This window comes from Artemia franciscana, chromosome 14 (assembly GCF_032884065.1).
Source record: "Artemia franciscana chromosome 14, ASM3288406v1, whole genome shotgun sequence".
Lineage (NCBI taxonomy): Eukaryota > Metazoa > Arthropoda > Branchiopoda > Anostraca > Artemiidae > Artemia > Artemia franciscana.
In genome coordinates, this window is record NC_088876.1 from 34,908,739 (window position 1) to 34,934,959 (window position 26,221).

The following is a 26,221-nucleotide window of genomic DNA, read 5'->3' on the forward strand; positions in this document are numbered from 1 at the left end:
TTTTTGTAACGGAAAGTAAGGAGCGACATTAAAACTTAAAACGAACAGAAATTACTCCGTATATGAAAGGGGCTTTTCCTCCTCAACGCCCCGCTCTTTACGCTAAAGTTTCTTACTGTTTTAAAAAGTAGAGTTAAGAGAAAGGGTCAAACTTTAGCGTAAAGAGCGAGGCGTTGAGGAGGAAAAGCCCCTTTCATATACGGAGTAATTTCTGTTCGTTTTAAGTTTTAATGTCACTCCTTACTTTCCGTTACAAAAACTTGTTTCTTTTTATTTTTCTATACTTAAGCCAAATTGAAAACCTTAAAGTATTGTCATCCAAAGTGATAAATAAAGTTTAAATTATGTTTAATTCGTTTGCATTGTTTTCCTTTGGAATAATTGTAGAATTCTTCTCCCACAAGCTGGTGGATGTAATTCTCAACAAGAAATAATTTCTTATATCGTGTTCAATATGCTTGATTACATGATGATGCGGTAACAAAAACTCAATTTTATAATGACGCTATATCTTGAATTATCTCGAAAATTTAAAGTCCAAAGTAGGAGTCTAGTGCCATAAAAAGCTGCGTGGGGAGGATCCATAGATAAAGAGGCTCCGCCTATTAAGACTCTGGAAGTCATTGCTTCAATGCCATTGGTCGGATTTGTTGACGTCAAGTTCATCAGCATTAAGCGTTCCAGTCCCGCTGGAGTCTTATTCCAGTGATACATCTTTTGAAAGGAGGATTTTCAGTCATTTAAGTGATTCTTCGTCAATTTGTTTATGAGTAATCACTGTCAAATGAGAATGAATAGTAACTTAGTGTACAGTTCTTGTGGTGACAATAGTTATCAACCATCTCAAACTTACGGGGCAGATTATAGTGCTTATTTTGGAAATGGCCCTGGAACTACTGAAGGAAACCATATTGGATATATACCAGATACAACCGTAAGTGATCCAAGAACCCCAGTACAGGAAGAAAATGCTCATAGTGATACTGATAGCAGTGGAATAAACTATACTAGCCTTGATTCAAACCATTATACACATCAGGGTAGGTTCCCCTCCCCTGTTACAGCTGCGACGGCTACGAACCTGTCAAATTTGCACCATGTTGGATCTTCTGTCTCATCACCAGCAGTTGCTGCTATATACCCTAATTCAGAATACTCACATCAAACAAACCCATCTTTATCACCAACCGTCGCGCATCAGACTTCCCCCTCTGGAATACCTCATTCACATAGCTTACTTTATGCTCATCATGCCCACCATTTAAACGGGGGGAGCCATCCGACACATGAAAGTGTCTTAGCGTCTGGGTACGGGTTTATGGATATTAGTCAATACTCCCAAAGACAACACATCTCTGGTTTAGCACCGGCTGGTTTTGGATATCCTTCGCAATTGTCTGATGCAATACGAGACCATTCATGTCAAATTCCGGGAATGTTCCCTTTGCAAGTCGGTCACCCAGGAGCAGTGAATTCTAGCCAACATGGACACCAAATAACCCATCAAAGCTCACCACAACAAAATCTTCCTCAATATAAATGGATGCAGGTTAAAAGGAATGTTCCTAAGCCAGGTAAAATTTTACAACACTCTTTTTATCTATTATTAGCGTGACTTGGGCAGTATTCAGTATTCGATTCGGGGAGCGTACACAAAATGCATCAAAATTTTGTTTATATTCATTTTTGTTATGTTTTTACGAGTCGGACAAACATTACGACAGGTTCGAGCCCCCCAAACTCAAAGCCGTTTCCAGTGCTCGGCTCGGGTTTTTGAACCCCCCTCCCAAGAAAGGTTTGTTCAACTCGTAAAAACGCAACAAAAATTAATGTAAATACACCTTTGATGCTATTTTTGAAGTTTTTTATTATAGCTTCCCCCTAAAAATCCTCTTATAACCCCCCTCCCCCAGAAAAAAACCCTGGATACGGTTTCTTGGCGTGACTATTATAAATATTCAAATATTTTCGACTGCAAACTAGAACATGATCCACAAAAAATTGAATTATCTTAAAATTGGACTCTCAGCCGACGGAAACTTTATTTACCTCTGCTCCTGTTTCGTTCTATTGACTCGTATACAGAAAAATTTCTTTTGATGAATATGTTGAAATCAAAATCTATTTTTAAAGTTTTGGCAGCTATTGAGCCGCGCCGCTCCTTACTTACAGTTCATTACCATGATCTGTTTTAAAGTTCCTTCCTTGCCTAAAATCAGTTCATATAATGTATGAAAAATAGCCCAAAATCAGGTCACATAACATTTTGACGAAAACTTTGATTCCCTATGACACCCTAAACATTATATAAAAATGAAAAGAAATTAAATAAAAAAGAAACGAAAGTAAAGAGCGAAGTAAAACTGGAAACGAACATGAGTTATCTTTCATACAACGGGTGGTACCAACCAGTGTTGTTACTAGCCAAAATGTTCGGGGGGGGGAGCAAGATATTGACGTGACGGCCCCGGTGCCAACACCCCCAGTCCAACTATTTGTCCTAAATTCTACTTGCCTCCCATCCTAAACGATTTAAGAAAGAATATTCAAGTACAAGAGCAAAATAAAAAATAAATTTTCACACACACTTGTAAATTGAAGGGATTATGGTACTTACGAACACACTCAAGAAGTTCTGTTTGATCTGTTTAAAACCGGTTTTCTTGTGTCCACTCTCGGATAATCAGCTAAGCCTGAGTAAGATAAACTACTATGTAGGTACATTTTACTTTAATATGTAATATATAGAGTTGGTTAGGTTATGTTTAATGTAATGCGTTCTGGGCAGCCTGCTTTCCACAATTCTCTTCTGTAGTTTCCATAACTTTGTTACTAAAGTATTAAATTTTCATAATATTTAGGTTTATTTTATTATGATTAATCTAAATTGACTTCTTGAGTGGGATTGGATAACATGTAAGTAGCGGGCTCATTTATTCGTTAAAATATGTCAAAAGCTAATCCATATTTAAAACACTGGCAATCACCTGTCGATTGTATTTTCTTTAACGCTTTCAGTTAAGAACTAGTTAAATTCAAGGGTAAAAAATAGGATGTTAAGGTAAGCAGTGATCCCTCTCACATACTGAGATAGAAATTGTTCCCTCTCACGCAAAATATAATTTATGTTTATTTTCAATTTAAATACTGTTCTTTACTTGCCTTTTAAACTGAGTTTTTTTGTGTTTTTTTCTGTTTAACGCTGTGAAGTTCTTTGCTAATTTCAATGCCAAGTCAAGCAATATCACGAACGAAAACAAAAAAAGTGCAGTGGCAAGACATCACTAGTGTTAAGATGATAATGTTCTTCTATTGCAATATAGTTACTGATTTTCTTATTCTTCTAAAGAACGTGGTAGCTCTTGTTGCATACAGAAAAACTTCAACAGGTAGCTACGTATATTGAGGTATCCAACAATTTGTGATTGTGAAATATAAGTAAAGAGTTACCCGTCCCAATAGCAACCCAACACTCACCAAAAAGAATTCCAGTAGCAATATACAATTCGAAAAAAATATTTTTTGAAGCGGTTTAAAAATGTGTAATATTCGCATGACGGAATTGAGTCTTTAAATACAGCATATAGTCATGAGGCATAAATTTCAATAGTTTATCTTTATTAATACAATTTCTTATTTACACTGAGAGCAAATGTCATGGATGGGCTTTTTTTCAGTGGTAAAAGTTTCGATCCAGAGGCTACAAAATATAGGACGAAGGGCTCATTCAGACGGAAATAGAAAGTTTTATTTAGTAAAAGTAAAGATCACGCTACAACGAGGTCAAGGCTTTGCCCTTCTTTGGTAAAAAATAACAATTTTGACTCAAAGAGAATCAAAGCGCTATCGAGTGGAAATTTGAGGTAGTCAGTCGATTTAGAAATAATTTCAAATACCGTTACACCCCACGGTCATGATCATATCCAGAAGGATATGGGTTTGATTTCCCCCGTGAAATGTTACGTAAAAAAGTAAAAAAATGCATTCGAAAATATTTTTAATGTTTCTTCTATATTTTTGTACCCCCTAACGAAAATACTCCTAACAAAAATCCTGCATTATAAGTACTTTCAAATGCCATTACACCACACGGTTATGGTCATAGCCAGGAGGATATGGGTTTGATTCCCCCGGGAAATGTTGCGTAAAAAAGTAACAAAATGCATTTGAACAAATTTTTGATGGATATTTTATATCTGTTTGTGCCCCCTAACAAACCCCCCCTCCTAACAAAAATCCTGGATTCGCCTTAGCCCACACGCTGTATTATTCTCTAAAAATACGTACAGTTCATTTTAAAATGAGAGTTAATATGGATTTTTTTTTTTGGTTTGATTTGACTGAGCTGACTCACTTGAGGGTTTTTTTTTTCAAATTTTTGTAGAGTAGTGTACACTATTGCAACTTGAGTGTTTCTTAAGATATAAAGAAGCAGAAGTGATATCTTCCGGTCTCTCGTCATACTGACGAATCTGTTTGGACTAATCCTACACCGTTATAAGTTCATAGGTTTATTATTCCACATTCAAAAACAAACAAATAAATTAAACAACACTTTTTCGCTGGAGAAAACATATGAGGGTTTGCGCCGACGCAACTACTTACCGATTAACTCGACTATTTAATTAAACATCAACTGTTTCATCAAATCTATTATATCCAATCAAAACTATAAGAAAGCCATTTAGCCAAAAAAAAAAAAAAAAAAAAAAAAAAAAAAAAAAAAAAAAAAAAAAAAAAATACAAATTTCGTTTTAATTATTCATGTGTGGAGAGCCAAAATCAAAACGTGCATTAATTCAGAAAAGTTCAGAAATTAAATAAAAAACAAGTTTTTTTTAACTGAAAGTAAGGAGCGACATTAAAACTTAAAACGAAAAGAAATTACTCCCTATATGAAAGGGGCTATTTCCTCCTCAACGCCCCACTCTTTGTGCTAAAGTTTTTTTTGCTGTTTTGAAAAGTAGAGTTGAGAGAAAGATTCAAACTTTGGCGTAAAGAGCGGGGCGTTGAGGAGGAAATAGCCTCTTTCATATACGGACTAATTTCAGTTCGTTTTAAGTTTTAATGTTGCTCCTTACTTTCAGTTAAAATATTTAAATCATTAACAAGAATCAATATTAGCAGGGTGAGCAAAGACCTTAATTTGTGCCGATTTCACTACTACATTTACTTACTGATAAGCATAGCTATATGTGAATTTTTCGGCTTCGAACAGACTACACAGTGAAGGAATTTTTTTTTGAATAAATGACGCAATATAAATAAATAAAGCCCCTGTCACCACTTGGTGTTTTTGTTTCTGAGCCAAAAATTGATTGCTGAAATATTGGAGTTTTTGTCGGAACTCACATGGACGTTATTCCAAAACAAAACCCCCAAGAATTGCCTTTATTTACCGAGAAACCCTTTACCATAAAGTTGTTCAGTTTGTTTAGGATGTCTAAATAACTTTGCCGTCATTAGGACGTTTTTTTCCCGCTTCGGGAAAAAAAATAGTGGACAATACTGTGAATACCATAAAAAGCATGAGGAGGGGAATCCCAGAGATTCTACCAATTGAATTAAATAACAAAAAGTTTTTTTAAACGAAAAGTAAGGAGCGACATTAAAACTTAAAACGAACAAAAATTGCTTCTTATATGAAAGGGGCTGCTTCCTCATCAACGCCCCGCCCCTTTACGCTAAAGTTTGACTCTTTCTCTTAACTCAACTTTTTAAAACAGTAAAAAACTTTAGCGTAAAGAGCGCGGCGTTGATGAGGAAGCAGCCCCTTTCATATACGGAGCTATTTCTGTTCTTTTTAAGTTTTAATGTCGCTCCTTACTTTCCGCTAAAAAAACTTGTTTTTTTTTATATTTATTTTCTGAACGTTTTTGAATCAATGCATGTTTTGATTTTGGCTCTCCGCAGATGAACAATTAAAAAAAAAATTTGCATATTTATTTTTTTTGGCTAATCGGCTTTCTCATAGTTTTGATCGAATGATTTTGAGAAAAAAGGGAAAGGGGGAGAAGGCCTAGTTGCCCTTCGATTTTTTGGTTACTTAAAAAGGCAACTAGAACTTTTAATTTTTTACGAATGTTCTTATTAGTAAAAAATATACGTAACTTACAAATTAGCTTACGTAGCGAACTTCTGTATTCTCATGTTTTTATTACGTATATGAAGGGGACTACCCCTCGTCAGTACCTCGCTCTTTACACTAAAGCTTAAATTTTGTCCCAATTTCTTAAGAATAACCCCTGAATCACAAAAGCCGTAGAATAAATAGTATGAAATTACTAGAAATACTTTAGCGTAAAGAGCGAGGTATTAAGAGGAGGTGAGCCCATCATATGCGTAATAATTTCTGTTCGTTTTAAGTTTTAATGCTTCTCCTTACTTTCAGCTAAAAAAAGTTTTTCATGCTTAATTTTTCATTTTTTTTTAAATAATGCTGGAAAATCCTGCGCTCCCTTCATGAAACTTTTCTTCCCCCATGGCGAATTCCTCAATGGTAAGTTCCCCCAACATATCCCACTCTTCTCAGCCCCTTCCCCCAACCGAAAAATCCCCCTGAAAACGTCTGTACACTTCCCAATAACCATTACTATATGTAAGCACTGGTCAAAGTTTGTAACTTGTACCCCCTCCCACAGGGACTGTGGGGGAGTAAATTGTCCCCAAAGACATAGTTTTAAGGTTTTTAACTAAGATGAATAAAATTGCTATCTCAGAATTTTGATCCGTTGACTTTGGGAAAATAGTTAGCGTGGGAGGGGGCCTAGGTGCCCTCCAATTTTTTTGGTCACTAAAAAGGGCACTAGAACTTTGAATTTACGTTAGAACGAGCCCTTTCAGGACATTCTTGGACCACTTGGTCGATACGATCACCCCTGGGAAAAAAAACAAAAAACAAACAAACAAACAAATAAACAAGCATCCGTGATCTGCCTTCTGGCAAAAAATGCAAAATTCCAGATTTTTGTAGATAGGAGCTTGAAACTTCTACAACAAGATTATCTGATACGCTGAATCTGATGGTGTGATTTTCGTTAAGATTCTATGACTTAGGGGGTGTTTCCCCCTTTCTAAAATAAGGCAAATTTCCTCAGGCTACTAACTTTTGGTGGGTAAGACTAAACTTGATGAAACTTATATATCTAAAATCAGCATTAAAACGCGATTCTTTTGATGTAGCTATTGTTATCAAAATTCCATTTTTTAGAGTTTTGGTTACTATTGAGCCGTGTCGCTCCTTACTACAGTTCGTTACCACGAACTGTTTGATAGTCATTTCCGTCAACCGAGGCTAGGATTTTTGAGATTTGTTGTGAACAAAGTGGCGAAATAGGTAATATTGGGGTGTTTTGTGACGGAATTATTGATCTCAGTTTTTTTTTAACCGACTGGGTGAACATATTGGTTGCGACACATATCGTGATTCAAATGCGATTCATTGTGAACACATTGAGTGATTCAATGAAAAGAGCAATGGTGAAATTTATAAGATAATTTACTATCAGGGTCAGCTAGCTTTTAATTCAAAGTAAATATATTTTTACTCATAAGTTTAGTCGTGCCAAAGTTATATAAATAGCTCACCCTATATAAATTCAAGATAAGATTTGTTTACCATGAAATGCACATACAATGATGCATTATATTATTCCTCCAAGGCCCATTGACCTAAGACACGAGTCACAAGCTCATAGAAGAATATTATTTACTTACAGAGAGACAAGAAAGCATTTAAGAATTTTTCGTGGGGGGGGGAATCTAAAAAAGGCGTATCATTTTTTTATTTATTTTTGTTACGTTTTTACGAGTTAGACAAAAATCGGGGAAGGGGATTAAAAACCCCTTTCACCCTCTTCGATACGGCCTTGCAGAGAGAAGAGCAAAAAGAAAATATATAAATAAAAAGGATTATAGAACGCAAAAATTAAATAAATTGGATGGATTAAATAATATTAAGTAGATTAGATAGATTCCAATAAATTTTGAATGAAAAAAGAGAATAAAAATAAATAAATTAATAATAAATAAATAAAATAACTTTTAAGTAGTCAAAATTTGTTTACATTCTTTTTGAATATCCTAAAAGAGTGGCACCTTCAAGCTGATTCAGGCATCATTTACCACACAATATGATGTGCTATTACGGGATTGAAATCTGACCTTACAGAGAGACGAAAAGGAAATAATGTGCCATCCTATAGCTTTATGAGGTCGTTATATCAATTTTGCAATTTCGATTATTCTTTAAGACCAACAGTAGAGAGAAATTAAGCTGCACATTTACATTCTTCTTTAGTCAAAATAATGCTTTGGTGCCGCTACAAACTCCCCTCCTTTCTTCATTGGGAAAGTGTTGAATATCTTGTGAAAAGACACAGGGCCGTATCCAGGAGGGGAGGGTGTTTTACACAATGACTTTTTTCTTGGGGGTTATACAAAAAAACGCATAATAAAGTTGTTTATATGTATTTTTGTTACGTTTTCACAAGCCAGACAAACATTTTGGGGGAGGGGGAGTTTCAAACCTCCTACACCCCCTCCCTCGATACTGCCTTGAAAAGAGGACACTTTTGGAATCCACAAGCAGCATCAAAGAATATTTTTTGTTATATTTATTGTCTTTGTCCCCTAGTCTTGATAGTAGCCTATAACAAAATCTAAGGAGGTCATAATTTAATAATTTGTCAGTTCTGAGGAACCATCTTCAAGTCTTTTTTTTTATTTGCGACAATTAAGTCATATGTGAAATCTCTGGAAAAGCTGTGCTACGCACTACTACGAAACAAACTACGATGTAACTTAGCACTACGTACTATTTTAGTTTTACTTCGAAATCTCTTGAGAAGAAATGCAAATCGGATTTTGGGAGTAACATTTCAACTAAAAAACAATTCATTGCCACATTACTTTTCTTTATTTGTTTCAAGTTTATCACAAAATTGCTTTAATCTTCAGCTTAGTCATGCGACTTACCCGTGGTAGCTTTCCTTGTCGCAATTTTTATCACTTCTCTCTTTTTTATTCTTTTGCTGTGCTGTTTAATTCCCTTTTCATTCTCATTTACAATTAATGCTAACATACCATAATATTACTAGCAAACCGCCTCTCCGCGCATCACCGAAAAATAAGTGACTTGCACATAAAAATGTAATAAGCCCGGATGTTGGGCACATGTTTTTTTAGGGGGGGGGGTGAAATCTTTCTCTCTTGTTAGAAAATGTTCATTAAACAATTGACGTCAATATTTGCATGTGCGTTCCCGATCGTTTATCTTTGACTTTTTAGTATAAATAAATTAAACTTAGTTTAATTTTGATTCTTATGCAATCCTTTATTTTAAGTAGAACTTATTGTAATCAAAAGAGCTCATCATGATATTATGCAGTCAGTAATTGCAAGGAACAAGACAGATTAAGTCCAATTCTTATCTTCGTTTACAGAAGGATTTAAAACATGTCCTTAGGCGCCGCTATGTCGAGACTACCTTAAACTAAACATAAATCTATTTGCAGTGGTTATGTGGAATATGAATAAATTTGCAGTAACGTGATTGCTGATATTGATACATGTGTGAATTAGTTTTTACCTTTGTGAACACTCAATGGATAATGTGTAATTGTGAGCATGTCTATGAAGGAAACATTTGTTTCAAAGAAATTTGCAAGTTTCAAATCTTACCTTACCAGAACTCAGGGTCGTATCCAGAAGGAAACTAAGGGATTTGACCCTCTCCCCTAAAGGTTATGCAACTCGGAAAAACGTAAAAATATAAACAAATTTTGATGCGCTTAAAAAAATTTTTTACCCTCCTCCCTCCCCTAAACAAAAATCCTGGATACACCCTTGTTAAGACCACTCTTTTTTACTTATAGGTTTTTATTCTTTGTTTTTCTTATAGGTTATTGCTATGCTTAAACGGTTCTTTGCTATGCTTAAAGTCAAATGTCATAGTCGTCTAAAATATGATCATCTTAGATCTAGCGACTAAGTCACCTGCCCTGTGCATAGTTCGTAGGATCTGAATCTCACTTACTACAGAATTTATTGAATAACTTTAAATATTAATTTTTAGACTCAAATATTGTTCAATTACAAGGATCGTTCTCAAAGATTTGATACAACCTCAGATGAGGCAAAATGATATTGTACTAGTCTATTTAGAAAGTATTAAATAAGTAAATAAGTTTTTCAACTGAAAATAAGGAGTAACAATGAAAATTAAACAAAAAGAAATTATTAGGTATACGATGGAGGTGCCCCTCTCTTCAATACACTGCTCTTCGTGCTAAGCTTTTTAGCACTTAAGCTTCCTATCCAAATTAAACGTCCCTTGTGTTTCAGGAGTCGTTCTTAAAAAAAAAATGGGACAAACAGTTAGACTTTAATCGCAAAGAGCAAGGTACTGAGGAGGGGAGCAACCCTTTCGTATATGGAATAATTTGGGTTTGTTTTGCATTTCAGTGTTGCTGGTTACTTTCGGTCGAAAAAACTTTTCTCTCCTCCATAAAATTTCTAGCAGAATTTCAGCCTGAAACATTCTCTTTGTAATACTTTCATTTGAACAGGATTTAAGTTCTAATTGTTTTTCCGATCACTCTAGAAATCCCCCTTCCTTAGAAATTTTTTCCCGGAAATCCAAATTTACTAAGATTTTCCCCGGATAATTCTCACGTAATATCTCCACATACAAAATTGATTAGGCAAAGAGGAAGTAAGACACATAAAAATAATTTTGTATTGGAATTCTGTTAAATCCCCTGGTGTAAAATTTCCCTATGGAAAGCTCACCCATAAATTTTCCTCCTCATGGAAATTTATCCCTACGGAAATCCATCTCACGCACAAAATCCTGCCCCCCCCCCCAAAAAAAAATGTCTGTATGCTTCCCAATAAAAATACTATAAGTAAACAATAGGCAAATTTTATAACTTAAAGACCCATCCCCAGGGTCTGGGGGGCTCATGTCATCTCATAAGCAGAGTTTTGGGACTTTTCAACTATGCTCAACAAAATGACTATCTCAAAATTTTGATCGAGCGATTTTGGGGGAAAGTGGCACGGGATGGGGGCTAGATACCCTATAATCTTTTTGGTTGGTTAAAAAAGGCACTAGAACTCTTATTTCATGCTCAAATGAGGCCTCTCCCAATGTTCTAGGATCACTGTTTCAATAAGATTACCCCCTTTAAAGTTCCTTCCCTACCTAAAATCAGTTCAAATTATCTTGCCTGAAATCAAAGGCTATTGTAAGGCAATTTCCCATGCATTTTATTTCTGGCTTGATAAAAACGGGTAAATTATAAAAATTAAGCATGAGGAAATAAGTCCTAAAAACAGCTCTAGGGCTTTTGAAAAGGCCTTAAGTCTTCTTTTGCGTGTGTTATGCATTTCTAGTATCCTGTATTTTTATGAATTAAACTGCTCACCGAATTCAGTGCAAATTATGCATTAGACACATTTAAAAGGTATATTCCCTTCAAAACGTTATGGAAAAACAGTCATGATTCTTCCAAAAATGTTTCAGCACTTCGGACTCAAAGACAATCTTGAATCCGGTGATTGAGAGAACGTTATTGAGAAAACGTATATTTTTTGAAACAAGTGTTATTAATCCTCAATCTTTGAAATAAAGCAAGTGTTAGCAATTAGCTCAATCTGTTTTCCATTATATTTTTTGATTGCTAAAGCATTTAGAATTTTATCTATTTTCGGAAATCTGTTATGCTTTTTTGTCTCGCTTTCGGAAATAGTCGGGATTTGCTGATTCTAAGACCAATTCTTTTTTGTATTTTCGATACCAAAAATGTATTCTTTTTAAAAATTTCTTAAATCTCCAATAACCCTCATGAAGTCAGTAAGACTCACACACAATTTTTTTTCTCTGTTATAAAATCAATGTTGAGCGACTTGTCACCTTTTGAGTATATTCAAAAGGCGGGGGGGGGTCATTAATAAAGGCAATTAGGGTCCTAAGGTGATCATTTTTTTATACCTACTTCAGGAATTCTCTTTCAATCATGTATCTGTTTTTTTCAGTGTTCAATTGGGCTCTAGAAGTCGGAATTGGTATCGCCTATAACAGGTGATTCAAGTTGGGGGGACTTCCACGAGTGTTCATCATTATGTGTGTTCCATCCCCCGGTACCCCCGGCTCGCTATTTTCTCCGAGGGATTCATTGAGTTTCCTGGACGTAAACTTTAGCCCCTTTATCAGATACAAAATCCTTACTGGAAAGTGCTTTGAGCTATGATTCTATCTAAATATGACTGCAATTATTAAAATTAGATATTTTTTTTTAATGAAGTACAAGTTGTGCTAGGAACGAGATAGGTTTTAAAAGGTCAAATTTTCCAATTAATCATTTATCTATTTTTTCAGTGTTCAGTTGGCTCTAGAAGTTGAAATTGATATCACCTATAACAAGTGATTGAAGTTGGGGAGGAACTTCATGTGTGTTACTTCCCTCGGTACCCCCCAGATCTCTATTTTCTCTGAGGGCTTCATTGAGTTTCCTGGATATAATCTTTAGCCCCTTTATCTGACAAAAAATTCTTACTGGAAAGTGCCTTGAGCTACGATTCTATTTAAATATGACTACGATTACTAAAATAATAATTATTCTTATGCTTTTGTTTCCAATATGGCTCCGTTTCGGTATAAGAAAAAGAAATTTCTTTGTACCCCCTTTTACTGATACTGGTGTTGACTATGTCTCTTTTCCATGCAAATATTTGCAGAAATTTTTTCATCCTTGTCTTTGTAGACTGGCAAACAAAAATATGTTATTCTATATGTTCTTTTTGACGGGGGAAAAAATCACAGGAGTAAACAAGACTGAGCGAGTAATAATTAAGCTATTGGGTTTCACTTGTGATCAGTTAGATCAGGCCGACATTATGACTGGTATTTGTATTTCTTATGGTATGGTATTTGTATTCCTTTCCTTGCATTTTGAAAAACTTCTGAAATCTGTTATGGGAGATAACCACAATTTTAAAAAAAAAAACAACTCCAACATGAGGCTACTTTTTGATAACTTTAAAAGTATGAAAGAGATTATGCATATAAGCTAAGTCACTTAGTTCTGATGTAAGTAAAACTGAGTACCGTACACATTTTATTGAAAGCAGTCTCGGGTTAGTTGCCAATAAGCCAGGATCTTAATAAAGGATTGCTTAAATGAACAGCGTTTTAAATCAGTCTTAGCTGAGTTTCCATGGGGTAATAGCACTAAAGCTCTTCAAATCCTAACTTTTAGGTTTTATTATATTACATAATTAATATTATTCTTTTTCAAGCTATTTTTCAAGTTTTTATTTAGTTTCCCTTTCAATTTGCTGAGGGTACGGCTGCTTAGGCAAAATATTCTGGTTTATTGGTTTTATTTTCCCTGTCTTGAAAAAGTCCTTGTTTATTGGATTTTTTTCTTGAAATTGATTTTTAGCTGTATAATTCACATTTGATACAAAAAAATTATCGAAATATGGATCCAAGACCGTAGCCAGGATTTCTTTTTAGGATGGGGGAGGGGTAACAAATTTTAAGAAGCACATCCAAAATTTGTTTATATGTATCTTTGCTACGTTTTTACGAGTCAAAAAAAAATTTGGAGCCAGAGGGGGGGGGGGGGTAAAAAACCCTACCCCCTCCCTCCCTCCCTTAGATAAAGCCTTGCATACATTACACTGATGATCACTGCTATTTATGGCTGGTGTTTCCAGGACAGGTCTATCGGATAATTTGATGAAAGTCGAATTTGTGTGTTGTGTTATTGATTTTCACACTATGCTACTGGCATGTCCATGGGAGTGCCTTCCCCAAGATTTTTACTGACGTTCTCCTTCCGTGTTTTTTTCTGTTTTCACTTCTTTTTAATAAACTTGTCAATTTTGTCAATTATTGGCACCTTTATCGTATCCCCCCCCCAAGATTTTGCTCTAATTCTACCTTGGCACTCTGCCTTACTTAGACTTTAATAAAATGTACCAACCTTTTCTCTGCTAAATTATTACAGATATACAAACAATGAAATTAGTCACTAGTTTTTCCAGATCAAACCGTTAGAGGTTTTTTGCAAAACTTCAGAATAACAAACTGTAAAACAAATCTTTTAATTTTATAAGAGTTTTTTTTATATTTTAAAGTGTCAAGACGGTGTTTCTATCATCAGGAGTTTCTGTGTAATAACAATTGAGAATTTAGTTTTGTCTGAAACACTATAAAGTACTGGATAAAAGAAATTCCACAAAAAAAAATCTTGCATAAATCTACATAAAACAAATTCCACAAAAAGTACTATGCAAAACTGCAAAAACCAAATTCCACTAAAAAAAAATACTGCAAAAAAAGTACTGCACAAAATTATGGAGACAGGAAAAAATATTTCTTTGAATAAAATGTGTCAAAAGTATTTAAAATATTTTGGGAAAAGTTTCCCAAACAAAAAATAACCAGGAGTACGAAATTCACACGTTTTACAATTTTTTTTATAGTTAATGCTAAAAAAGACTCTGGGTTTCAAGTTCAAAAAAATAATATAAGAAATAAGAATCAAAATTCCTATCCTAATAGTAAATTTTACGTTTTCTGAAACAATAGATTTTTGTAGCTCCTCATTATTTTTAAGGCTATGTGGGATCAAGGCTATATCCAGATAGGTGGGTTGGTTTCGGGGTTTCAACCCATCCGCCCCAAGAATGTTTGTCCGTATCATAGAAACATAGAAAATTCCTATAAAATTTTTTTGAGTTGTTTTTTGAAATTTTGTTTTGTAGCCCTTCCCCCCGAACAAAAATCCTGGACGTATCCTTGCGTAAAATTTTTTATTATATTTTCCATTCTGTACTAAATTTTATTACAAGCTGGCAATAATTATGATTTAATCGCTAATAATAAATCGCAAATTAAGATATATATTTTTTTAAATAATAAAAAGAATTTTGTGTTTACAGCAATGCAGTATAATTTTAGTTCAAAGTGTGGCATGTTACATGGTACATGTTATGCAGGTAAAAAAACTAATTTTTCGTATGTTGTTTGATTCTCAATAATGAATAGTTATTTGCAATAGGCCATATGATATTTGTTTGCCCTTCTCAAGATAGGACAAACACAGATTTTACATAAAAAGCTCTAAATTCGTGATATTTCTGTATTTTTGGAAAAAAGATGCAACATATTCTATAAAAAAATGATAAACACCTTTAATTATATTGAGAGCTACCTTAATTATTGGAAAGCATTCTGGGAAACTTTATCAACGGTTTTTTGTTTAACAACAGTTAGTCAAAACTTTTCTTTTGACAAAAATTTTCACATACCATCTTTTGAATAGCTACAACCAATGGGTATTATGTTCATACTTCTATGTTAGTTAGATCTGTGATTTATTTTCTGTCAGAACCGTTCCTAGGGTTGGTGTTGCCCGCAGAAAAATTAAGTAAAGCACCTCCTCCTGACTCAAATATAAGCAAAAAACTGAATCAAACTGAAAAATTTGATAAAAGTGGTTAATCCCCCAGCTGCGGCACCTGGGGCATCTGACCTACTTGCCTCCCTCCCCATTAGAAGTACACTGTTTTCTATTGTGTTTTCTATTTCTTCGAAAAGGCTAACGCAAATTTTAGAAGGAATATTTCCCTAAATTATCTATATATTTTATGTATATTTTTTTTCTACAATTATATGTTTTCTAAATTCTAGTAGTTTTGGGTTATACTTTTGTGCCCCTTTCAAAAAAAAGTGAATCAAACTGAAAATTTCTATCAAATTGGTCAATCCCCCAACTGCGGCACCTTGGGTATCACACCTGCTTGCTCCCCTCCCCCATTGGAACAGCTCTGTTTTCTATTGTTTCTTGTCTCTTCGAAAAGACTAATCCAAATTTTAGAAGGAATATTTCCCTAAATTATCTATATATTTTTACAGTTACATATTTTCTAAATTCAAATAGTTTTGAGTTATACTTTTGTGCCCTCTCCTGACTCAAATATAAGCAAAAAAAAACTGAATCAAACTGAAAATTTCAACCTAATTGGTCAATCCCCCAGCTGCGGCACCTGGGGCATCTGACCTGCTTGCCTTCCTCCCCCATTGGAACGGCTCTGTTTTCTATTGTTTTTTTCTGTTTCTTCGAAAAGGCTAACACAAATTTTAGAAGGAATATTTCCAATTTTGTTTATTTTCTATAATCATATATTTTCTAAATTCAAGTAGTTTCGGGCTATAAATTTGCACCCCCTCCTTACTCAAATATAAGCAAAAAAACTGAATCAAACTGAAAATTTCAATCCAAGTGGTCAATCCACGAGCTGCGGTACCTGGGGCATCTGACCTGCTTGCCTCCCTCCCCCATTGGCACGGCTCTGTTTTCTATTGTATTTTATGTTTCCTAGATAAGACTAAAGCAAATTTTAGAAGGAATATTTCCCTGATTTTCTAAATTCAAGTAGTTTTGGGTTATGCATTTGCATTTAATTCATCCAGTCATGTTTGATTCAGTCATGGCCATTCAGTTATCCAAAATCGACGCTAATTTATTCTTTTCTGCTTTCACGAGGGTTATCCAATATAACTGTTTGTTTGTTTGTTTAGTTCCTTTGTACGTAAGAGTTTCAACCTGCAATTTGTTTTTCATGATTTACAAAAGGTATTCATCGAATGCTTTGAGCTTGTAGGTATTTAACGACCCCCCTATTTTAATAAAGCAGCTAAGAGTTTGTTATGATAACATTTGTGGAAATAAGGTCGCGCAATTCAACAATTATTAAGGAAACGGTTCAACTCAGCGAGATTTTGATATTTCATTTATTTCAAGTGAGCAACTAAATAAAAACAACAAGTTTTTTCAACACAAAGTAAGGAGCAACATTAAAATTTAAAACAATTATAAATTATTTTGTAAATAAGAAGAGTTACCCCCTCCTCAACACCTCGCTTTTCACGCTAATTTTTTTTTGATGCTTTTAGAAAAGCTTTTTATTGTTCTAATTAAACGACCCTGGTGGCTCTGGAGCCGTCACTAATGAATTGGGACATTCAAACTTAGATTTTAGGAAAAAAAATTATATGCTGCATAAGCTTCAATACTTTTTTTTAAGTTACTCTTTGTTGTCATCAGAAAAACCTGTCTATTAAAATTGATATTAGCCGCCAACAAAATTGGCAAAATTGATATACTAAGTGATAGTCATTTGGCGGAATCAAAATTTACAGTTATAAATTTTAAAAATTCACTTTATTACCATAAAATTTGTTAATATAAAATTTTAAAATGCAATTCAAATTAAAATAAAGATTTCAGGAATGTTCAAAATTATCAAAAAAGGGAATTGGATGATTTAAAAATTAATTTCGTAGTCAGTGTTTGTTTTTTACAAGTTTCATAAGAAAAAAACTAACAACCAAGATTCACTCATCAAGGTGGAACCAAGAAGCTATAAGCTCATAACTCTATTGCATTATTGTGAAACAATTTTTTTAGAGCTTTGAAATTGAGGTTCTGGCTAACCCTAACCTCTCTAAATCAAAGTTCTGAAAAAGTTGATCTGTAATGATAGAGTTGCCAATAACCGAAGGGAAGGTTAAGGCTGTAAATATATTATAATGGTTTACAAAATATTGCAATAATAATTTAAGACATAGACTACAAGGAAGGGATCAGCTCAAAATCAGCAGTTAATAGCCTATTAGTCGGGAATCATGACAAAAGATTAAATCTTTCTCAAACTCTCTGAAATGTGTATTCTTATAAATTGTGTTTTACTAGGCACTCTATAAATTTATCCAAAATTTGTGTTGGGGGGGGTAGGGAACAAAATATTTTTCAAATCACATAAAAATTCGCTTATATGCATTTTTGTTACCTTTTTTTTACGAATCGGCCAAAAATTTTAGGGGTGGGAGTTTCGGTCCCGTAACTTCTCCACCCCTGGACACAGACTTGTTCCTAATAATTGGGTTTATATTTAAAACTGCCTTCAATCCTTATTTCCTTTTTACGAGTTCATTTGAATTAGACACTAATTTTTATTTACTTGATGAGCTAAAAGCAGAACGAGTGGGAAAAGGTATAAACGAATCAAGAAAATAGATAGAATTACTGTATATTATGAATGATTAAACCATGAGGGAATATATAGGTCTTAAGCCAACCATTAGTTATTTGATTATCAAAAAAGGGTATGTGGTTCTCAAGGTCGTATCCAGGGGGATAAGGGATTTGAAGCCCCCCTGAAATGTTTGTCCGACTGACAAAAACGTAACAAAATGAATATAAAAATACGCATATTTGCGCATTTTTGAATTTTTTGTAAAATCACTACCCCTGAAAAATAGCCCTTTGTGACCCCTTCCCCCCAAAAAACCCTGGATACAGCCCAAGTGGTTCTAAATGATATGGAGGTTGTATGGGAAGTTGAAAAACTTACATAGGCCTAGTTGGTATAGTCTACAGCCTTGTTATAAATGAAAATGAGCCTCTGCCAATGCTATTGAGAAGCAGGATCGTAACTATAAAACTTTCTTTTTTTAGCACCCAGAAATGATTACTATGGTGGTACGACTAATAATACTGGAAGAACTAATTTCACAACGAAACAATTAACTGAATTAGAAAAAGAGTTTCATTTTAACAAGTACCTGACGCGGGCAAGAAGGATAGAGATAGCAGCAGCTTTACAACTGAATGAAACTCAAGTAAGTCAGTCCCTTTTCCCTTATCATGCCAGACCCGTCCTAGCCGGGTGGTTGGCGCGCTAAATTTGAAACCCTTTACCATTGAGGACAAGGGTAAGAGATCTGGTGTTGCTGATTCTTTAGTTTGGAAGGGAGGTCAATGGCGTGATTCAGCCAGTGTCGCTCCAGCTCTAAATGGGTACCCGGAAAAATCTGGGGAAGGTAAACAGAAAGGGTACGCAACAGACCAAGATGGCTGCCACCCAGCCATCCATTGTGCTTTCTGGCTGAAGCGCTATGAAACGGAGGTAAACAGCACCGGTAGGGGTTGTAATATCCTATGCTGTATTTTTTTTTCTATCTTACCAGTTTGGTTACTGGGTTTCCATGATAATTCTTCTTTTTCCACATACCTTATTTAGAAGCAATTGTTATTGCCAGATTCATTGTTAGAGACAAGGCTTCGTGGAAATAAAAAACCGACTTAATGTCCTATGTCAAAGAATATTCAACTTCCTTTTTTGAAACATGCTTTGATTTTACAACATATTAAGCTTTTACCCCTATAATGCACCCTCTTTTAGCGCTCATATAAGCATATCTTTAAAATATTAAATTAAGCAAGTTTCAATGCATCCCTAGTAAGCCTATATCTCCATTTACTTATATTTTGTGTCAGAAAAGGGAAAACTTTACTCAGGGTTTTCCGTAAAGGCACAGTGTTGAAAGTCTTCTTATCTTTGTGTAACCTGTCATTGGTTTGATAAGTACAGTTTTTTTTCTTAAAGGAGTAATTTTTGTTGAATAATATAATAGGTTGCAGCTGTTCGAGCATCTGTACTTGTAGCCTATATTTGAGTAGGTTAAATCTAGTATTTGTGGTAGTTTCAACGCTAGTAACTTCACTATAGAAAATAATAATTTCTAAGGTCCCCTTAAAGAATTCCATTTTCTTTTCAAATAGTATTTCCAGAGCAAGTAAAAAGAACAACAAGATTTATGTTTTCGACCATTTCTCTTTTCTTCTTCGAGTTCTCCCTTAAAAATAATTTTTTTCTATACATAATAATATATATATATATATATATATATATATATATATATATATATATATATATATATATATATATATATATATATATATATTATTTTTTTTTGTCTTTTAGGGTTTATCCTTAAAAGTGAAAAATGTAAAGAAAACGTAAATTGTTTTAATTTAATGGTTTACATGAAATAGTTGGGGGAAAAGTGACGTCATGTCGTTTTACTCTAGACCAAAAGACAAGTGTCCCACTTTCATGATTTTGCAGTAAACACAGGATTTACAATAATTTGCAGCTATGATTTCTGAAAGTCGACCTCCCTTTAATAAAAGTATGTCCAATATATTTTGTGTACTGCGTGGAATCAGGCAAACTGTATTGATAATGAAAGCAATAATAGTAAAATCTTCATTATGTCAGGGGGGGGAGATATAAGGGAAAAATTAATAAACTTCCCTTGTCTTGCCTTTGATTTTTGTGTATTTTGAGGAAGCATACATAAATTATTAACGAAAATATTCCTAGTATATTATATATCTGCTACCATCATTGGTATTCAGCGATTAGCGATTAGCGATTATCATAATCAGCTTATTATATTATTATTATATTATATTATAATTATTATAATTATCATTATATATAATCAGCGATTAGCAGCCATCGTTGAAATAAGACCAAGACAACAAAATAAAAAAGATAAGAACCATAAGCAAAAGCCAATTATTTAATTTTAGCCACACAACCAAGCCAAAGACCAAGACAACACAAAAAAAATATTCCTATATAATTCCTTAAATTATTCCTTAAATATTATTCCTTAAAAAAGGAGCTCTCTCTAGTTAGCTCATGAAAAAGGAGCTCATGTCACTTTTTTTAGTGGGGAAAAAATTATTCCTTAAACTGAATATTTACATAAAAATAGAATCTTTTTATTCTTCTGGTTCGAAAAATATCACTTTCTCACTAGACTATATTTTTTTTTTAAAACGTTGTGAAAATTTGTGATACGGGTATTATATTGGCAGTACGATCGTTCGGTTTAGTTTGGATAAACAGAAAAAGTTCCCGCTTGTTTCTTTTCACTATTGAGTGGGGCACCAAGGAGAGTCTTTACACAATGAGAAATATCTTAATAGTTGCAAAATAACCGAGACAATAATTTTAGAAAATCCTGGTTTTCAGGAATAAATAGACCTAAGATGAATCTAAAGGAAAACAAATTATTCTGATGTGCTTGGTATGTTAAATCTACAATATTATTTTCATTTATCAAATTTCGAATATTTTTCACTTATGAAAGGTGTTTATCTTTATTGGTGTTTATTATTTTATTAGTGTTATTATTTCAAAAGGTATTTATTTATTTCTATTATATATCCACTAGATACAAATGGATATGCATAATACATATAACAAATGGATATATGAATACTATATCCATTAGCTACAAAGATACTATTTGACATCCACAATCACTACAGGATTAGAAAGCATGCCATTCCAATCACAAAATTATGTTTTTTTAAAAAGATGGTAACTTTTTAAAAGTTTTCTGAAAGGAACAATCCATAATGTAAAAACTAATGCACATTTTTAGAATTGCAAGCGATCTTGTTTTGAAGTTTAGAATACTTGAAAAAGTCGATATGTTTTTATGTTGAGAACAATTCTTGCTATCTGACTTCCTTTTATTGTTGGCAATGATTGAACGGCGAGCTCGCATTGACACCCTCCGAATATTCAACTATGTAGCGCGCATTCACTGCAATCCATCAACGTCCGACTCAGTTCAAAATGGATCTGGTCACTCGGTAATACACTCAATGAATTATAAATCCAGATTAGGATAAAGATAGGGTTACACCCATTCTTTTAGCAAAATTTAGTCCCAAATGCTACTTGCAAATATAAAATGTTTGCCAAAATTGACGAAATACTTTTAGGAAAATTTAGGATTTTTCAAAAAATTAATGATAATATTGTGAAAAGTTGTGTTATCTTGATGTCCTCCAATACCTTTTGAGCTAGGATAAAAAGATTAATAAAGTCTGATCCCTCTGAGTTTTGGGTTGAGTGTGCCTGAAATTACCAAACTTTCAAAACTAAAGTTTCAGAATTTCACTAAAAAATCAATTTCATCGACTCTATTTTTTTTACTTTTATAAACAGTGGCTCAATTTCCCCCAAATCCTACGAGGGGGAGGGGGGAAAACTTGGAGCCAATTTCCCTAAATCAAATGAGAGTGACAGCGAAAACTAGCAATATAGTAGAATAAAGGCAGATATATACCAAACAAAACTTATTTGTTGCTGTGGATGCTTAAATTATGCAGCCTCGTCTTAATTTTGACAATGCAGATACTAAATTTCATCTGGGGGCAAATTGGGGTCCGGGGGGGGGGGCAGCTGCACTCCTCTCCCATAACAAATTACGCCCCTTTTAATAAATAGTGAAAAGCCTTTTTCTTCTGACACATAAGGTGTTAACATAAATAACTCGTATAAACTCTGAGCTTGACATTTAAAACTGAACTTACATAAAGCTTTTCTACAAGTGGCACATCAGGTTTCTGTGCCGCCCTGGCGTCATAAATGATTTCATTTAGCGGCAATGATAATTATACATTTTTTGTGGATGGGCATTATAAAGAAATAATTTCAAATACAAATTAGTTCTAATTTTCAACTCTGTACCCAATAGAAATTATATTACTTGAAAAGATATGAAAGAAAGAAAATATATAAAGAAAGATACAAAAGAAAAGATATAAAAGAAAGAAAAGAAAGAAAATATATAAATGAAAGATAGTTCGAAAAGATAAACCCTCCCTAAACCTGGAGCATTCAAAATTTGCATTTTTTTTTTCAACCCAACAGAACAACTTTACTATAACTGCTATTTCTGAGACACTGTAATGAAATGTATGTTATCGAAGAATTATCTGTAATGGTTTTTGGTTAATAGAGCGATTATCTATTACGACCAATTTTGTTCAATTTTCTACTTGGCACTTTTTTTATTATTCGTTTACGGTAAGTGAATTTAAATATGAAGTTTGGCAGTAATACAGGATTTTGAAGAACCAAATAAATCTGGAACGGTTTTTCTCAAAATATGTATCATGATCAATGACTAAAATACAAGACTCCAAATGTCGGCGTAATTACACTGAGAAACCCGAGACGATTTAGATTTCCTAAAGGTATGATGTAAGGAGACTATTTTATACACACGAAACTCTACGGCAGTAGTTCCCATCCGATTTTGGGCAATGCCCCACCTAGTAATTTCTAAAATCTTAATACCCCTCGCGTGATATTTTAGTTTTGCTAATCAAATTTCGGTGCATCTTTTTTTGAGTCGTCCTCTACTAATTTTTTGTTTGTATTCAACACAATGCATGACGTCATTACAATACTACCATTAAAATTTTTCGCTCTTTAAATGTATATGAATACGACGTTATTCAAATGACAATTTGTTTTCAAAATTAAGGTTCTAGAGTATGGTCAGCCGAAGGCTGCACGTCCTAGGCTTGACCCATCAGAATATTGCCATACCCCAAGGGCGGAGCCTGTGGCCTATGTTGGGAATCATGCCTCTAAGGACTCTATGTAAGGTCTGAAGACCTAACCAAAAACTAACAACAAGGGAGGGGGTATAAAAAATGTTAGATGTTGACGAAGGGCATCTCTCCAATGGTCACTCACAAGTAAACTGACATGGAGGTCAAAATGAAATATACATGTGGATTGTATAAAATAATATTAATTTATTATAAGATATTATATAAAATGATATGTTAAATATATATTCTATATTATATATAAAAAGACATTTTAAATCATAGTAATAATAAATTTATGTTAAAATAGTAATATAATATTAGAATGCCTAGGGTATTCTTAGATGTTAGCCTATCAAAGAAATGTGCAGATACAAAAATATTCCAAATCAACCAAAGATCGCTGTACATACTTAAGGCTAAGGCCTTCTATAATGTAGAGGATTGTAGAATAAAATTATTTGGTACAAACCTGTTGAAAATGAAGCATGTTAATAAAACAATTCTTACTTCATAATATGCAGAAAAATCATAATTCACACATTTTGACTGTGACTCTACTATGCTGCACTCACTCCCCTCCTAATATGCAAATATATAGCCCAAATTACATATTTTCCATGTGTTTCTCCGTTTCTTGATTTAGTCAGCGTTGATTCAATTTACGGGTACTCGGATTGAAACAATAGTGACACAAGGCAAAATACATGGGAAATGCACAATCTGGAATATCCACTGGCACATTAAGGGAGGAGGTTGAATATATAGTGGAAATTCCTTTAAAATGTCTTAACTACGAATTTTCTGCATAATATGATGTAAGAATTGTTTTCTTAACATATTTCCTTCTTAACAGCCCCAATTCTAAGCTTATCCCAATTCTTTTGATATAATTACCGTAAGCTCCTACTCTGAGTGAAAGCAGGTTAGGCTTTTGATGTCCTGCTTGTTAAAGCATTCTGCTATCCTTAATACTTAGCTGTAGCGCTACCTAAATATATATATACCTACATAATCCTTCAACTTTTCCGTTCCTGATTTCCATCATCACCACCTTTGTTTACCATCTGATGCGACTGATGAACAGATTTCTTTTCTAAATAATTGTCAACCTGTAGCTCAAATGCTAAGAAATAAACTAAATTATAAAAATAATTACTTGAAAGTCATTGTTATACAACCATGTCTGTACGCTGACTAAAGGTCTTTGTTTCTCGCGGCCATTCCAAAACACTAATATCACTTTTATTTTGCAAATAATTTCTTTTATTTCATATAAAGTTCACCTATCTTTTTCGAATTTATATTTCTCATGCCAAAATTTCGAACTTCCTTTGAAATAAATTCCACTTACATGTCTGCAAGCTGTCCTCCCACTTTTGCGTATTTTATTTACTACATCATAAGTCTTTCAGATAAAGCATTTTTTTAAATAGCCACTCCTATGCTTCTCTTTTTATTTCTCTCTCTCCCTCTCCCCCCTCTCTCTCTCTCCCTCTCTCTAGCTCTGTGCCCCAGATCCACAAATCACATAGTTCATGGTAACGATCTGCAATTAAGGAGCGACTCGGCCTAATAACAACTGATACTTTAAAAATTACATTTTGATTAAAAAAAATAGATACATCACAAGAACTGAATTTTTATGCTGATTCCAAATATATAATATTCATTAAGTTTAATTTAACCCATCAAAAGATATGTGCCTGAGAAAATCTACCTGATTTTGGAACAAAGGGCAAAACAACCTCCAAAAAATATGCGATCTTAATGCAAATCACACCAACAGATTCAGCACGACACATAATCTTGTTGTAGAGGTTTCAAGCTCCGGTTTACAAAAATTTGGAATTTCTTTTTTTTTTTGGATGAAGAAAGATCACGGACGCAGTTATTTTATTGTTTTGTTTTTCCCATGAGTGATTATATCAAACCAATGGCCCTAAAAGATCGAGAGAGACCTTATTAGAACTGTAATCAAAAGTTCTAATTCTGCTTTTAAGTAACCAAAAAGATTGGCGGGAAACTATCCCCTCTCTCATGCCCATTTTCCCCAAAGACATCCGACAAAATTTTAAGATAGCTATTTGATTCAGTGTAATTTAAAGGTCCAGAAAAGTGCTCAGAAATTAAATAAAAAAGGCAATTTTTTAATTGAAAGTATGGAGCAACAGTAAAACTAAAAACCAACAGAAATTATACTGTAAAAGAGGCTGCTCCATTTCTAACCCTCGCTCTTTACGCAAGAGTTTACATTTTGTCCTGAGCCTTTCGGAAAGACTACTCAAACACGATGGCCGTTGATTTTAAATAAGAAGTATTTTTAATACAGTTTATGACTTTAGCGTAAAGAGCGAGTTTTGAAGAAGGGGCAGCCCCCATCATATACTAATTTTTTTCTATTCGTTTTAAGTTTTAATGTTAACCTTTACTTTCAGTTTAAAAACTTTTTTAATTTACTAATGATTACAAAGTTTCAGTATTTTATTCCTTTCTTAGATTTGCTTTTTATGTTACTATATCAGAAATGAAAAAAAAACACACCATTCGGAGCTAATTGTCTCTGAATACAGACAGACAAAAACTGGTTTTCGCATATCCAAGAGATCAAACTTTTCGAGTGTGTTTGGTATAATACATAAATACCCTTATTTTAATAAAATGTGCCTCTTCAGAGTTTGATGTTGCAGTGGTATTTGATACCCATACTGAAAAAATATACCGCTGTTATCAGGACCATATCCAGGATTTTTTGGAGGGGGAGGGTACAATATATTTTTTTTGGGGGGGGGGGGGGGTACGAAAAAACCTTAGAAAATGCAAAAAATTGTTTATATTGCTGTTACGTTATTACGAATCGGACAAATATTTCGGGGGGGGGTTAAGACCCCCCTAGTTACGGCCTTGACTGTTATGAATTGTAGAAAACG

General features: G+C 33.8%; 1 protein-coding gene across 1 annotated transcript in view; it reads left to right on the forward strand.

Annotated features, from left to right (window-relative positions):
- Positions 1–700: 700 nt before the first annotated feature.
- The window catches only part of LOC136035635 (homeobox protein Hox-A1a-like), a 31,568-nt gene continuing 6,047 nt past the window's right edge, over positions 701–26,221 (forward strand). Inside the window, exons 1-2 of the mRNA XM_065717529.1 lie at positions 701–1,574; positions 18,537–18,700. Of these exons, the coding sequence (XP_065573601.1) occupies positions 767–1,574; positions 18,537–18,700 (972 nt within the window). The 5' untranslated portion in view covers positions 701–766. The remainder of the gene's footprint in view (positions 1,575–18,536; positions 18,701–26,221) is intronic.